General features: G+C 44.2%; 1 protein-coding gene across 4 annotated transcripts; it reads left to right on the top strand.

Annotated features, from left to right (window-relative positions):
• The first annotated feature begins 8,659 nt into the window (after nucleotides 1-8,659).
• Nucleotides 8,660-15,317, top strand: NME6 (NME/NM23 nucleoside diphosphate kinase 6). 4 transcript variants are annotated; one of them, XM_002758304.7, is made up of 6 exons: nucleotides 8,660-8,718; nucleotides 11,237-11,333; nucleotides 12,738-12,840; nucleotides 13,426-13,465; nucleotides 14,365-14,525; nucleotides 14,810-15,317. In XM_002758304.7, the coding sequence occupies exons 2-6, from the start codon at nucleotides 11,244-11,246 to the stop codon at nucleotides 14,974-14,976; spliced, it is 561 nt and encodes a 186-aa protein (XP_002758350.3). In that variant the 5' UTR covers nucleotides 8,660-8,718; nucleotides 11,237-11,243; the 3' UTR covers nucleotides 14,977-15,317. The 4 variants fall into 4 exon arrangements, with proteins under 4 accessions (XP_002758350.3, XP_008979835.3, XP_078206868.1 ...); XM_008981587.5 differs by having other exon boundaries at nucleotides 8,660-8,801; XM_078350742.1 differs by lacking the exon at nucleotides 12,738-12,840 and having other exon boundaries at nucleotides 13,348-13,465.
• The last annotated feature ends 220 nt before the right edge of the window (nucleotides 15,318-15,537 follow it).

Here is a 15,537-nt window from a genome sequence, read left to right as displayed (position 1 = left end):
ATATACGTATCATGTGTATTCAATAAATTGTAATGTTTTGCCACATTTCCTCCCTCTATTATTTCTCTTTTTTCTTGGATGAAGTATATTAACACAGGTCTCAGACATCATGTTATTCATGCCTACATATCAGAGCACCTCTCTAATAAGTTTGGACATTTCCTTACATACTCACAAGATCTAATTACAACTAATTATTTCACTGTCATCTTCTAATATGTACTTCATATTCAAATCTTCCCAACCAAAAATAACATCTTCTGGAGGAAGAAATGTATCTTGGTTCTATAATTCAGCAGTAAGGAACATCTCTTTCACCCTTTCTCTTCCCTCTCATGTCCAATATCTAGGATACTAATTAAAGACACTAATTGGAATGTGAATAGTTATTCCGAGAGTGAGTGAGCCAGGACTTGGTTGAGCCCCAGGTCTAGAGACTGGGTCCCCGACTTCAGAGTTATAGATCCAAAGCAAGAACTCATCTGAAGCCATAGAGATCATTATTGCATTAGGAGGCATGGCAACAAGACTGGGAGAAATCAACATAGAAGAGAAAATAAAGAAAGTGGGAGGTAAAGCTGAGGCAGGAGAATCACCGGAACCCGCAAGGCAGAGGTTGCAGTGATCTGCACACCACTGCACTCCAGCCTGGGCAACAAAAGCAAAACTCTGTCTCAAAAAAAAGGTGGGGGTGGGGGATAGGGGTTCTGAAATACTGCTGATGTGTGAGCAACCTCAAAGGAGAAACCTTTAAAATTTGACCAAAGAATATTTAAGATCATATGAATAAATGGACAGACAGTCTATGCTCCAGATTATAATGTAAGTATTATGACTATGTTAGTTTTCTCTATTCTAAAACTTCATTTCATTCCCAATCAATACTCTAGTTGAATTTAAGATCTTTGATAAATGAAGGACACTATGGAGAAGTGAGTAAACAGCCAACAGAACTAGAGAAGCTACTGCAATAAGCTAGAAGATAGAGTGTACATGCAAATAAGCCACAAGAAAACAGACAGCAAACAGAGAAATAGGCAAAGGCTATGGTTTTATTATAGAAGGATAAAGACAAAAGGCTAATTATATAAAGGATATTCAAAAGCTCATAAATAATCAGGCAAATTCAAATTAAAATAACAATGAGAAGCCTATCTGCCTATCATACTAGAAAAAACTCAGAAGGCTGGGTATAGCCAGCGCTGGTTGAACATGGAGATATCTGTACTCTCATGCTCTATGGTGACAGTGAAGACAGTTACAGACACTGTGGGAAGCAATCTACCATTTTTAGGCAAAGTAAGAAATTCAGTATATTCATATCTCATGGTCCAGCATTTCCAACCCTAGGAAGTTACAAAGAGACTCTCTCATTGCTTCTCATGTATGTCTATTGCAGGGTTATTCAACGTGGCAGGTGGCAGGTTTGGGGACAGCCTGAGTGAGACTAGTCAAGAAATCAATAGGTAAACTCTGGAAGGTATTCCTTACAGACGTCAATGCAGCTTTCAGAAGAAATTAGATGTGCCATTAGCAATATGGATTGATCTTAAAATACTGCACTGAGAAGAAAAGCTAGGGACAGAGTAACACAAGTAACACGACAGCATTATATAAACTAAAAACAAACACTATATATCTGGCATAAATATAAATAGATACACATTGAACTCATTGAAATGGTTGACTCTGGTATGAGAAGGGGAATGAAGAATGAGTGAATGAATGAATGAACGAATGAATAGTGGCTCCTCCCTAAAGCCCTTCAGCAAAGCAGCATAGAAACTCTGTTTTTGATAGGATCACACACACACACACACACACACACAAGAAATCTGTGACAGGAAGACTAATGATTATCACTGCTTGCCATCCACATGCCCCTGCACTGCATCATATGCTTTGCCTGTATCTCCTCTCCTGTGTTCCTCATAGCCCTGCCATGAAGCAAGCATTGCTATTAGCTACATTTCATATTCAAAGCAGCAGAGGTCTAGAGAGGCCAAGTGACTTGCCCAAACCCACAGAGCTGGGAACTGCCAGGGCTGGGGGGTCAACCCCTAGACTCTGTTCTTTAACACCACCTTCTATGCCTCCCATATCCTGCAACAGGCCTCTGCCAGGACCCTGCTTCATGTTTACTCCACTGCCTCTACCATCTGTGGGAGTTCCCAGAGGCTCTCCTGGGGTCCAAAGGCTCACCCAGACATCCACATCCTTTGCCTTCCTCTTTTCCACCCACTTCTACTCTTCTTTTTTCTTCTGCAATGACATTTTAGAATGTCTCTAACCTGCCTTAATTCAGAGAATAGTTGTTTAGCATTTCTCCTGCTGAACTACAGTTGTGGTTACCAATGTGGGGACTTTTCCTCTTAACCCCCAAATTTGATTTCTCTAAGCAGATACTTCTCTTGCAGGAAAACTCTTGAATGTACCACAAAGAATTATAAAATCTACTGAATCTCCAGATGGCCAAGTGAAACACAATGGTTGCCTCTTCAAGTATATCCCTTCAATTACTAATGGTTGGATCAAACTCATTGATTTATTATCTTCAATAAATGATTCTCAGCAGAAAACCTGGCTGGCAAACATTTCTCTTGGTTAATAAAAATCTTTTAAAAATATCAGATATTCTATTTTCTCATCCCAAAATGACATGACTCATGCCTTGGGTTCCCTCTGTTCTTACTCAGATTATGAGCAAATGTCCACAGAATCTAAAATTTTAGTAAGAAAAGCAAGCTTTGTGGTGTTTTTAACTTGCCCTATACCCATTCTCCCTACTCCAGCTCTGCTGTAGCTTTAAATTAAACCAGTCCTGAAATCCTGGTGGAAACCAGCCTTCTAAAAGACACTAAATGGGGAAGAACAGGTTTGGAGGTCCCCAAAAACATCATTTTCAGAAAATGATTGTTATTTGATTTTCCTGTCAGTTCCCTAGAGTCCTTTCTAGCAGGCTTGCCTTTTGGCTTTTTGTTTTGTTTTGTTTTAATCTGACTGAGAATTCTCTCACTGAGAACTTTTTCCCTAGGACATTTGTCAAAAAACAAACAGCCTCAGTTTTTAAAATTTGCAACAATCTTAAGCAATGATAACACTTGGGACAAACAAATGGTTAACCAAAAAAAACTTAAAAGAAAAAGCTGAGAATAGAATGTTCAAGGAGCTTATGAAAAGCTCTGGCATATTTCTGGGAATCTAGAAGACCATGTCCAGGAGAATCTTTAGAAGACCCTATGAGCTCACCTTGGCTGACTTTAAGGCTCTGAAAAGCAAGAAATGAAATCTAAAGCAGAGTTGTAAACTGCATACCTGACCACTGGAGGCATGGCTTAGTACATACAGAATACCTCAGCAAAGGCAGAAAGATGTATTGGTTCTAAGTATTTAAAAACTATGTTCAATCATTAGATGACCACTAAACTAATGGAACGGTCTTCAGTGGTTACACACTACCAAGAATATAGACGTTAAAAAATTAGTTGATAAAAATCACTAAACAAATGAATAGCAGCAACAACAAACCCCAGGGAAGGGGAGATCTGAATTCCAAACTTGCCACATTATATTATTTAAAGCATCCGGTTTTCAACAAAATATTATGACACATGCCAAGAAACAAAATCTGGTACATGTGCACGCGCACGCACACACACACACACACACACAAATCAGTCAATAGAAGTTGTTACTAAGAAAGCTCCAATGTTGGACTTACTAGACAAAGACTTTAACTCAGCCATTTAAAACATATTTGAGCCAGGCAGATGACTCATGCCTGTAATCCCAACACTTTGGGAGCCTGAGGTAAAAGAATCACTTGAGGCCGAAGTTCAAGACCAGCCTGGGCTGCGCACGGTGGCTCCCGCCTGTAATCCCAGCACTTTGGGAGGCCAAGGCAGGCGGATCACAAGGTCAAGAGATCAAGATCATCCTAACCAACATGGTGAAACCCTGTCTATACTAAAAATACAAAAATTAGCTGGGTGTGGTGGCATGCACCTGTAGTCCCAGATACTCGGAAGGCTGAGGCAAGAGAATTACTTGAACCTGGGAGGTGGAGGTTGCAGTGACCTGAGATTGCACCACTGCACTCCAGCCAGGGAACAGAGCAAGACTCTGTCTCAAAATAAAAAAGAAAACCAGCCTAGACAACATAGTGAGACCCCATCACTACAAAAAAATTAAAAATTACCGGGCATACCAGCATGTACCTGTAGTTCTAGCTACTCAGGAGGCTGAGGTGGGAGGATTGCTTGAGCGCAGGAAGTTTAGGCTACCGTGAGCTATGATTGTGCCACTCCATTCTAGCCTGAGAGACAGCAAGACCTTATTTTTAAAAAATAGACATACATACATGTATACATATTTTTTCAGAGATAAACTATGTCTAAAGAAATAAAGTATAAGAATGTGTGAACAACTAGAGAACATCATAAAGAAATTATTTTTTTAAAAAATATAACTTCTGGCTGGGCACAGTGGCTCACTCCTGTAATCCAAGCACTTTGGGAGGCTGAGGCAGGCAAATCACAAGGTCAAGAGATTGAGACCCTCCTGGTCATGGTGAAAACTGTCTCTACTAAAATACAAAAAATTAGCCAGGCATGGTGGCATGTGCCTGTAGTCCCAGCTACTCAGGAGGCTAAGGCAGGGGAATCACATGAACCCAGGAGACAGAGGTTGCAGTGAGCCAAGTTCATGCCACTGCACTCCAGCATGGTGACAGAGCAAAACTCCATCTCAATATATATATATATATAACTAAAATGACAAATTCACTAGAGAGGCTGAACACGCAGAAGAAAGAACAAGTGAACTTGAAGAAAGGCTGACATTATCCAGTGTGAGGAGCAGAAAGAGAAAGGAACAAAGCCCTGAAAGCCTGAGGGATATAATCAAGCATAACAACATAAAAATAATAATAGTCCAGGAAGGAGAAGGAAGAAAGAAAAAGGCAGAAAGATATTTGAAGAAATAATAGCTGAAAATATCTCAAATTTTTTGAAGAATGTTAACATTCACATCCAAGCAACTCGACAAACTACAAGTAGGACAAAATCATAATCTCCGTCAAAAGCCAAAGACCAAGAGAAAATTTTGAAAGCAGCAAAAGAGATGCAAATCATTAAGTACAAATGATCCTCAGTAAGATTAACATCTAGTTTCTCATCAGAAAACATGGAGGCCAGAAAACAGTGGGATAACATATTCAAAGTGCTAACACAAAAAAATACCAGCCAAGAATTCTATATCCATAAACACAATGCTTCAGAAATGAAGGAGAAATGCTTCAGAAATGAAGATGTGAGCTAGGTGCGGTGGCTCACACCTGTAATCCCAGCACTTTGGGACGCTGAGGTGGGTGAATCACCTGAGGTCAGAAGTTCAAGACCAGCCTGGCCAACATGGTGAAACCCCCTCTACTAAAAATACAAAATTAGCCAGGTGTGGTGGTACATGCCTGTAATCCCAGCTAATGAAGGAGAAAGTAAGACAGACCAACAAAACTAATAAAAACCAAAAGAATTTCTCTCCAGCAGAACCACCCTACAGGAAACACTAAAGGGAATACTTCAGGCTGAAATGAAAGGACACTTAAATCCACATGGGGAAATGAAGAGAACTGGTAGAGGTAACTACACAGGTAACTATAAAGACAGTATAAATATATGGTTTTGTTTGTAAATCTTTTATTATCCTATATGATTTAAAAGACAATTGCATAAAGCAATAGTTAATAACAATAACAATATTATACGCTTGATGATGTGCCACAGGTTTCTGAGGCTCCGTTTCTCTTTTTCTAACTTGCTGAGATAGAGGCTTACTGAATTTCCAGTCTTTCTTCTTTTCTAATATATGTATTTTAGGCAGCAAATTTCCATCTACAAGGCTTTAGCAGTATCAATTTTTTTAAAAAATTCTATCTAAGTGGCCGGGCGTGATGGCTCATGCCTGTAATCCCAGCCTTTTGGGAGGCCGAGGCAGGTAGATCACCTGAGGTCAGGAGTTTCAGACCAGCCTGGCCAACATGGTGAAACCCCATCTCTACTAATACAAAAATTAGCCAGGCATGATGGCACATGCCTCTAATCCCAGCTACTCGTGAGTCTGAGGCAGGAGAATCACTTGAGCTGGGAAGAGGAGGCTGCAGTGAGCCGACATCACACCACTGCACTCCAGCCTGGGCTACAAGAACAAAACTCCGTCTCAAAAATAAAAAAGTATATCTAAGAATAGTATACATACAGAATTCACATTAAGGGTAGCATTGAATGAGGCAGCTGGTCAGTACTAAGTGTTTAGTAAATGTTTTTTATTACTACTGTGAATTCTCCTTTGTCTCTTATGCTGTAGCACCCTGGCAATGGGGAGGGGTTTGATGGTGGGCCGGTGAAGGGATTCTGGGATTCCATTTTATAGGAGCATGATTTTTCCCCCTGACTTCTCCTAAGGTGTCTGTTGGGGAAAGATCTGTGCCATTTATTGCAGTTTGTTTCATGCTGGAATGCCGCAGGTACTAAAATGCCATCTCTATCAGTTGTCTGGAATTTGGCTTCCCATAGGGTTCTTGTCTTCTGTTCAGCTGGGTTGCTACTCGTTTGCTGGGACTTCTGGAGTCCTGATGATCCTGCTGGGAAGACTCAGGGGTGGTGATGCTGACTGAGGCTCTCATCTGCTGGGCCATGGTGATTATTGTATTGCTGGTTTCTTTTGCTGTCTGTATCCTAGAACAGGGGCTTTACTGAGCCATCCATGTCCTCTGTCTGAGAGCTTTGCAACTTATAAGGACTGTTCTCTTCCTTTCAGGGGCTGGGATGACTTGCTGACTGAAGCCCCTTTGTAGAGATACAGACGTATAGTCAAAATGACTGAGACTTTTGTTGCTCATCTTCAAGGAAGATTTGTTGAGGCTTGCTGTTATCCACCATATCTTTTTTTTTTTTTTTTTTTTGAGACTAAGTTTCGCTCTTGTTACCCAGGCTGGGCGATCTCGGCTCACCGCAATGTCCACCTCCTGGGTTCAGGCAATTTTCCTGCCTCAGCCTCCTGAGTAGCTGGGATTACAGACACGTGCCACTATGCCCAGCTAATTTTTTGTATTTTTTAGTAGAGACGAGGTTTCACCATGTTGACCAGGAGGGTCTTGATCACTTGACCTCGGGATCCACCCCCCTCGGCCTCCCAAAGTGCTGGGATTACAGGCTTGAGCCACCGCCCCCGGCCCATCCACCATATCTTCTATGTAGAGTAGTTTGCTGGCTTACTCACTGGGTCCTTTGGCCTACTGCAGTTTCAGTTGCTACAGCTCCCTCTGTCTGTGACTAAGAGTGGGGAAAAGTACTGACTTGTCTTTGGAGTCCCAGTTGGGGGCCTGAGTTTCGAGAATCAGAGGTTAGAATTCATGGGTTGGGGTTTAGGGATATGAGGTTAGGATTAGGATGTTAGAAGGCAAGTATCAAGGGCTCAGGATCTAGAGACCAGGTCTAGGATTAAAGGGTTATAAATTTAGGAACTGGGTTGGGATTGGAACTGAGAGTATCAGAGGAGTTAAGGTTAAAGTAGTGGGTGGTGTGGTCGGGGGTCAAAACAAAGAAGAAATGGAGGGGTCTCTGAAGAGACTAAAAGACCTTTCCTCAGAAGTTCCCAAAGGTGACTGGGTATCAGGAAACTATTGGGAAGTAGCTTCTTATTGCTGCAGAGAGAGAAGCCATGAGTAGTTAGGGACAAACCTTCCAAGAGGGCAATACCTGTGTAGCAGATACTGAAGTCAGTTAAATGTGCAAGTAAGTATTTAAACTGATGATGGTTTATATTCACTCTTCTCATTCTCAGTGATTCCCTCAAAAAAAAACCAAGAAACAGAAACACTTTTTTAACCACCTTTATTCATCCTGCCACAATGGACTCCGATTCATTCTCCCTGTCCGCATCCTCTGCATACATCACAGTACCCACCAAGAATACACCCAGTTCTCATCTCCTCACCCTGGACTACTTCAAGACCCCAGAGTAACCCAATCCACACCTTGCCCAGATTCCTAATGACACGTCCAAGGCCGTTATAACTTGCTTCCCTCATGCCTTATGCACACCTGGGCTCCAGCCAAGGATCCTGCTTCATCAACCCCCATATCAGCTGCGATCCTTCGTGCCAATGTATCGCTCCGAGTTCAAAAGGCTTTGAAGGGCTGCCTTCAAAGCACTCGCGATCGAGCGCTGAAGTTCTTTGCCCTCCGTGTACTTTTGACAAATACTGGGCATCAACCATGTTCCAGGTACTACCCTAGGCAAAGAAAATAACGAGATGGGCAAGGTTTCCGTCTATGTTCCTGCTGGCGGACATCGCCCCCACCGGGCTGCCACCCTGAACTGCCGGTCCGGTCCTCTAGGGTCCGCCACTCGGCGTAGCGCCGCACGGCACCCGGGACGGCACTCCCTCCCGCAGTGGGCGCCAAGCCGGCTTCGGAGGGGCGGTTCCCACAAGCGAGTTCCGTCGCCCAGGACGGCTTCATCTTCTCTCGCCGTACGCAACAAGAGCACGGGCCGAGGAGACCAGCCCACGGTTCTTCACAGCGCGCCTCACCCCCTCCGGCGCAACTAGGCGAGGACCCCGAGTAGGGCTGCCCGGCCAGCGCCTGAAGGACCCCGCGAGGGCCGCAGGCTATCCAGCGTGGCTCCTGGTGGCCGAACCCGGTGTGAGAAGACCAGGTAAACCCGGAGCCAGACTCCTGCTACACTGGGGCTCCGAAAGACCCAGAATCTGGGGTGGACTTAGGCCCCGGATACGAGGGGTGAGGGGTGCGCGATCGTAGGCCTAGAGAAATAGGGGGCTGGGTCGAGAGCTGAGGCCGTGAGCCTGTGGGGCCGGGGGCGTGGCCACAGGGGTAGGGGCGCAGGTCTCGGCCGCGCGTAGGTGAACCAGGGACCGGCAGCCGGCCTCCAGGAAGCCGAGTGGTGGTCGGTCCAAGAGCTGAGGGGCAAATGTACTGACTAGCTTTAAAATTTTTAATTCTCTGATGGAGTCACCTTTAAGTCGAGCAGGTTTCTCGACTTGTCAGTTTCTTGTAAACCGACAGTCAGGACAGCCGCAACTCAAAAGCATTAGGAAAGGAATCATGTCCTCCCTACAGGCCGCATGTTCTTGCCACGAGAACCCCTAGCAGCCTAGCCTTGGAGTAGCTGGATCAGGTGCATTCGCTGGTTCATTCCGATACTGTTAAGAGCCAGCTCAGTGCTAGGTACTTCTTACACCTTCTGTTGGGGAAGGCGGAACTGAGAACTTGCAAGGAGCTGTGAGAAAGTATAACGGGAAGTGAGCTAAGATCTCGAAGATGAGCAGGAGATAACCAGAGAAAGCAGGTCCAGGACTGCGAAAACTACTCACACAAAGGCCGTCAAGCCAGAAAGTCTTTCGAAACTGAAAGGCCCATGAGGTTGGAGCTAGCGAAACTTAAGGAGTGTGGGGTTCCAGATGAAACTAGAGAGGTGCGTCAGGACCACAAGATCATGCACAGCCTGGGAGGCCATGATAAGGATTTTGGTTTTTATTCTAAGAGCAGGGTGCCCTTTAAAGGGTTAAGGAGGGAACCTTATGATTAGATTTGCATATTTAGTTCACTTTAGCTGCTTTGTGGAGATTGTAGAGTTAGCACATCAGAAACTGGACCAGTGAGGAGGCTGTTAAGATGTCCAGTGGGGAATGATGATGTCTTGGAATTAGGGTGGTAGCAGTTGAGGGGGAGACAATGGTATGGGTTTGGAGATATATTAGGTGGGGAAAATTGCCAAAAGTTGGTGACAGTGTGGGTATGAAGAGTGAGGGAGGGGAGGTGTCATGAATGTCTCTGTAGACAACTGCTGAAAATGACGTTACCACCTGTGGCATTAGGGAGAGTGCATTGGGTGATCTTGTACTGGTTAGATTGGGCTTGGCTTTATTGTTTGAGTGGAAAATCAGGTTGAAAGCTGTAGAAAGAACATGAATAGAAGAGACCATGGCATAGTTTCTTTGCTTGGGCCAGATTCTGATACCACCTTTAACACGACTGACAGGCTTTAGGATAAGATAAATGAGAATGTTGTCTAGACAATGTCCCTGCTTCTTGTATTAATGGAAAATGGAAGCCTTCTCTGTATTTGTTGACAAATGAGATATATATATATATATATATATATATATATATTCACATACACACACACACACACATATATACATACATACATACACACACAGAGAGAAAGAGAGAGAGAGAGTCAGGGTCTTGTTTTGTTGCCCAGCTCAAAATCCTGACCTCAAGTACTGATATTACAGGTGTGAGCCACCACACATGGCCAAACGAGAGATAATGTTGAGATAAGACTTGAGACAAAGGCTTTACTCCCATCACATATAACTCGGATTCCACAGTTGGAAAAGACCTCAAAATTCCCTTAGTCCAGTTTATAAAATGCTTTTATGTCCATTATGTCATTTCTACAAAGCGCTTATAGCATGCTAGACACTAGGAATACAAAGATCAATAGAAATAAGACTATATAGGTTTATTTAGTAAACAAAATTGATCAAGCACCTTTGTGCCCGGCACTGTTTCAAATGCAAAATGGTTATGACTTGTTCCTGTCATTGGAGCTGCGTGTTGACAAGTCTTGCCACTGAGGACAGCTGAGTGTATTAACAGGTGGCTTTGGGCACAGGAGATCCTGATCTCTCCATAATATTAGATAAGCAGACTTTTTGGTATCCTGGCAGCACCTCAGTTCCTATCCATCAATCTTCCAATTCTAGATTTGATAGGAGAGCACTAGCACTATGGGATGGAGGATTTTAAGAGATGAATTCATCATTATGCTCTGTGAATAGGCTGTTTAGGAGTATAAATTGTAAATCCTCTATAAAATACAAAAGAAAGGAAGGAATATTGGCAGAGACAGTATTTAAACTTGAGTTTCTCTTGAATGAGTAACTCTCTTATAGGCTTACAGTTGCACCAGATTATATACTCCACGGGGCAACTTGAATGCTCCCTCTACCACTCCCTTCCCTTGATCCCATGAGCCCAAATGGGGAATTAAATAAAATAATCTATATGGCCTTAAGATGAAACTGTCACGTTCTTTATGAGGGTCAGGAGTGAGAGCACTTTGTTTGCAAGGCTGCATGGCTCCAGTGTAGGGAAGGCTGGGAGTGCAGTCCTGAAGGGTTCCTAATACACCTCTCTAATGGCAGGAGTAAGATGGCCTCAATCTTGCGAAGCCCTCAGGCTCTCCAGCTCACTCTAGCCCTGATCAAGCCTGATGCAGTTGCCCATCCACTGATTCTGGAGGTAAGACTGAATCCTAAGCCTCTACCTCATGCCCTTGGAATTGCCGCTGCTTCAGGTGCCATTGGACCACTTGTGGTGACTTACTACACAGACTTGTGCTAGATGCTGTGGAGGCAAAACTAGATGCCATGAACTCTGACCTAAGGATACTAAAAATCTGTTGAAGACTTGAGGCAGATCTAAAATGTAAGAAAGGACCCAATGCATGATAGAGAGAACCAAATCTCAAGACAATGTACCTGTGTTCGTTTCTATTGCTACATAACTCCAGACTTAAGAGCTTAAAACAACACTCATTTATTATTTCACAGTTCTGTAGTTTAGAGGTCCAGTAGGCTTGGCTGAGTTGTTTCCTTAAGCTCTCAGGAGGCCAAAGTCAAGGTATTGGCTGACCAGGCCCTTATCGGGAGGGTCTGGGGGAAAAATCCACTTCCAAGTTCATTCAGGTTGTTGGCAGAGTTCATGTCTTATGATGGTAGGACTGAAGCTGCCATTTCCCTGTTGGCCTTCAGGCAGGAATTACTCCCAGTGTCTAGAGACCACTCAGATTCCTCATCACATGGCCCACTCCATCTTCAAGATAGCTACAGTGCATCAAGTCCTTCTCATGCTTTGAATCTCTCTTCAAAGAGAGATTCAGCCTTTAGCCGGAGAAAATGCTTGGCTTTGAGAAGCCTTCACAGTTCTAATCCCACAGGGCTCATGTGATTAATTAGACCCACTTGGATAATCTCCCTTTTGATTATAGCAGAATCAACTGATTAGTAACCTTAATTATACCTACAAAATCCCTATTGTTATGTGACGTAACATAATCATACTGCATCATATTCACAGTCCTGGGGATTAGGTTGGGAAATCCTGGTGAGGCTTGGGATCATTTTCACATTCTGCTTACCATAGTTTGATAAGGTGCTCACTAACTGAGCAGCACTGCTAAGTAAGCCCACAGTGGTGCAGAGGAAGATCCAGGCAGTCAGGAATGGAGGCCTGGAAGTGGCAGGACTCACCTGGGCCTCAAAGGAACCACCCAACACCTGACCAGAATGTGACATGTAAATTACAGAGTTTCTCATCTATAAAGTGTGATAGTTTGAAAGGAATGAGAGAAACTCAAGGCAGGACCACTAACAAGACTTTATGGTGGTCTGAGTGGTGGGTCCTGTGGTCTTGAGCTCAAGGAGCTACAGGTATGGAAGGGCAGAGACAGCACACCCTGTCCCCTTTCACCCAAGGTGCACACTCTTGCTCTGTGACTAGAGGTCTTGACCTCACTCCACCTCATCTTCTCACCCCCCAATATGACAAACCCTCAAGTCCTCTGCAACAGGGGGATCTCGTGGTTTCTTTTGGTCAGTTTTGGTATCCAAATTAATTTTTATTTTGGGGGGGTGGTTTATTCAGGCTGTTCATCAGCAGATTCTAAGCAACAAGTTCCTGATTATACGAATGAGAGAACTACTGTGGAGAAAGGAAGATTGTCAGAGGTTTTACCGAGAGCATGAAGGTAGGATCAACAGTCCTCAGAATGGAAGGTGCCTCAATCCCAAGAGCCCCGTAAGAGATTTTACCTGGAACACAATGGCAGGCTCTCTGATCAACCAACCATGTACAGTTGCAGCCAGTTTTCTGAAATCTTGGTTTAAAACACACATTTTTCATGATGATCCATCTTTTTTTTCCCAAAGAGGGTTCCACCTTGTAGTCGCAACCAGAAACTTAGTTTTATGTCCTGTTAATAATATCACTAGTTAACATATAGTGAATGGATATTTACTGTCAGACATTGTCCTAGTGCTCATTTTTTCATTCAGTTTTCCCAACAACTCTAAAAAGTAGGTGTTGTTATATCCCCTGTATACAGATTAGGAAGCAAAGTTACGTTTAGAAGGTTAATGATTTACCCAAAACCACGCAGGTTGAAAGTGTCAGAGCCTGGATTCAGACCCAGGTTTGTCAGACTCCAAGGTCCTTGTTCTTTTCTCTAAAACAATTTTTATTCTTATTATTCTAGGTAAGGAGGTAGAAGGACAGAAAGTTGCCTTGGGCACCAGGATGAAGGTATCCTGATGAAGGTCCTCTCTTTTTGCAGGGCGTTTTTTCTATCAGCGGCTTGTGGAGTTCATGGCCAGGTACTTCTAATTTGGTTCCAGCATCTTTATCCACTGAGGCGAATCTCCCCTGCCCCTAAATGGATTTGTTCATTTCACCACCATTCTTTAAAGCTGTAGTCAGGCCAGGTATGGTGGCTCACTCCTGTAATCCCAGCACTTTGGGAGGTCGAGGCAGGTAGATCATTTGAGGTCAGGAGTTCAAGACTAGCCTAGCCAACATGGTGAAACCCCATCTCTACTAAAAATACAAAAAATTAGCCAGGCATGGTGGTGGGTACCTGTAATCACAGCTACTCGGGAGGCCGAGGCAGGAGAATTGCTTGAACCCAGGAGGTAGAGGTTATAGTGAGCCAAGATCATGCCACTGCACTCCAGCCTGCGCAACAAGAGTGAAACTCTGCCTCAGACACCCAAAAAATACAAAAAAGTTAGTTGGGCATGGTGGCAGGTGCATGTAATCCCAGCTACTCGAGAGGCTGAGGCAGGAGAATCACTTACACTTGAGAAGTGGAGGTGGCAGTGGGCCAAGATTGCACCACTGTACTCCAGCCTGGGTGACAGAGTAAGACTCCGTCTCAAAAAATAAAAGTTGTAATCAATGTCAAGTCTGAAGAAATGGTTTTGGGGCTGTCACCAAGCTGATGCTGACTTGTTAGGCCCCTGTCCTATGGTGGTTACTGGACCAGTGGCTGTAGAAGAGTCCCATCGAATGCTGTGTAGCCACCCTACTGATCTCAGCAGGCTTTATGTACACCAGCAAGGGCCCTGTATCACCTTCTTGAAGCAGCACTGGTACTTGGCTGGAAAGGCAGGAAAACTCTCAGAACACAGAGTGTGTCTTTATTCAGGCCCTGCTCACAACACACCCTTCTAGTCTAAATGGCCAGATTCCTTACATGTGCTCGTTTTGTTCACAGCGGGCCAATCCGAGCTTACATCCTCGCCCACAAGGATGCCATCCAGCTCTGGAGGATGCTCATGGGACCCACCAGAGTGTTCCGAGCACGCTATGTGGCCCCAGATTCCATTCGTGGGAGTTTTGGCCTCACTGACACCCGCAATACCACCCATGGCTCCGGTGAGTCAGCCTCCCCTGTCCACAACCACAAATAGGCAGGATATTTTGGGGTTAGTGAGCAGACTGTGTGGTAGAGTTGATAGCCAGGTCTCTCCAATGAGCTTTCTTCCATTTGTGTTTCTGGTCTTTGTAGCCATGTTGGCAGATGTGGCCTGTTGACTTTCTTTACATGCCCCCAGAATGAAGGGGCAGGCGGAGTAGAGGCTCAGGTTTCTGAACCTGATTATGACTGCCTCTTGCTTCTACCATGTGATAACCCCTCTCTGTTTTATCTCCCCTTACAGACTCTGTGGTTTCAGCCAGCAGAGAGATTGCGACCTTCTTCCCTGACTTCAGTGAACAGCGCTGGTATGAGGAGGAAGAGCCCCAGTTGCGCTGTGGTGCTGTGTGCTATAGCCCAGAGGGAGGTGTCCACTATGTAGCCGGAACAGGAGGCCTAGGACCAGCCTGATGCAGGTCTATGACGACCAGTGGCAGCGCCCAGACGTTTCTCCTAGATGTCTAGTCTAAAACATTCTCCTGGGACCAGGGAAGCCTGGGCTCATAATGCCATTTCTGCTGGGCATCACCACCTGCCTGAGGGCCTAGCTTACCACTGAACATCCTCCAGAATCTAGCTTTCTATCTACCTCTTCTCTGGAATGTTCATGGTGGTTCAGAAGAATGATGACTTCTCTTTTTACTGAGAACTGTTCATCCTTCAATAAGCTTGCCTAACTGACTTGCCTGAAAAATGCAGTGACTCTAAGCAACATTTGGCCTGTCTTCCTCAATAAAAGTCAGTGTTCTGAACCCTTTATGCTGCCACATTTAAGGGGAACTTTTCAGGCTTCATCATTCTGACCTCTCAGCAGCATTCAGAATTGCTTCCTTTTCTAGAAACGCTCTCTTCTGTTGGAGTTTCTGATCCCACACCCTTGGTTTTCTCCTTCTCTGCCTTTTCCTTCATCTCCTTTATCAGATTATGCAAACATTTATATTCATAAATTTTCTATTCAAGACATACTGAAAA

The sequence above is a fragment of the Callithrix jacchus genome, chromosome 15 (genome assembly GCF_049354715.1).
Source record: "Callithrix jacchus isolate 240 chromosome 15, calJac240_pri, whole genome shotgun sequence".
Taxonomy (NCBI): Eukaryota; Metazoa; Chordata; class Mammalia; order Primates; family Cebidae; genus Callithrix; species Callithrix jacchus.
The sequence above is the reverse complement of the archived record's forward strand: the minus strand, read 5'-3'. Positions and strand labels throughout refer to the sequence as shown.

Excerpts from the sequence above, each read along its gene's own strand:
- NME6 (XM_002758304.7), top strand. The coding sequence starts at position 11,244 with ATGGCCTCAATCTTGCGAAGCCCTCAGGCTCTCCAGCTCACTCTAGCC. Across the intron at positions 12,841-13,425 it reads GTTTTACCGAGAGCATGAAG|GGCGTTTTTTCTATCAGCGG; the intron begins GTAGGATCAACA and ends CTCTTTTTGCAG. Across the intron at positions 13,466-14,364 it reads CTTGTGGAGTTCATGGCCAG|CGGGCCAATCCGAGCTTACA; the intron begins GTACTTCTAATT and ends TTTTGTTCACAG.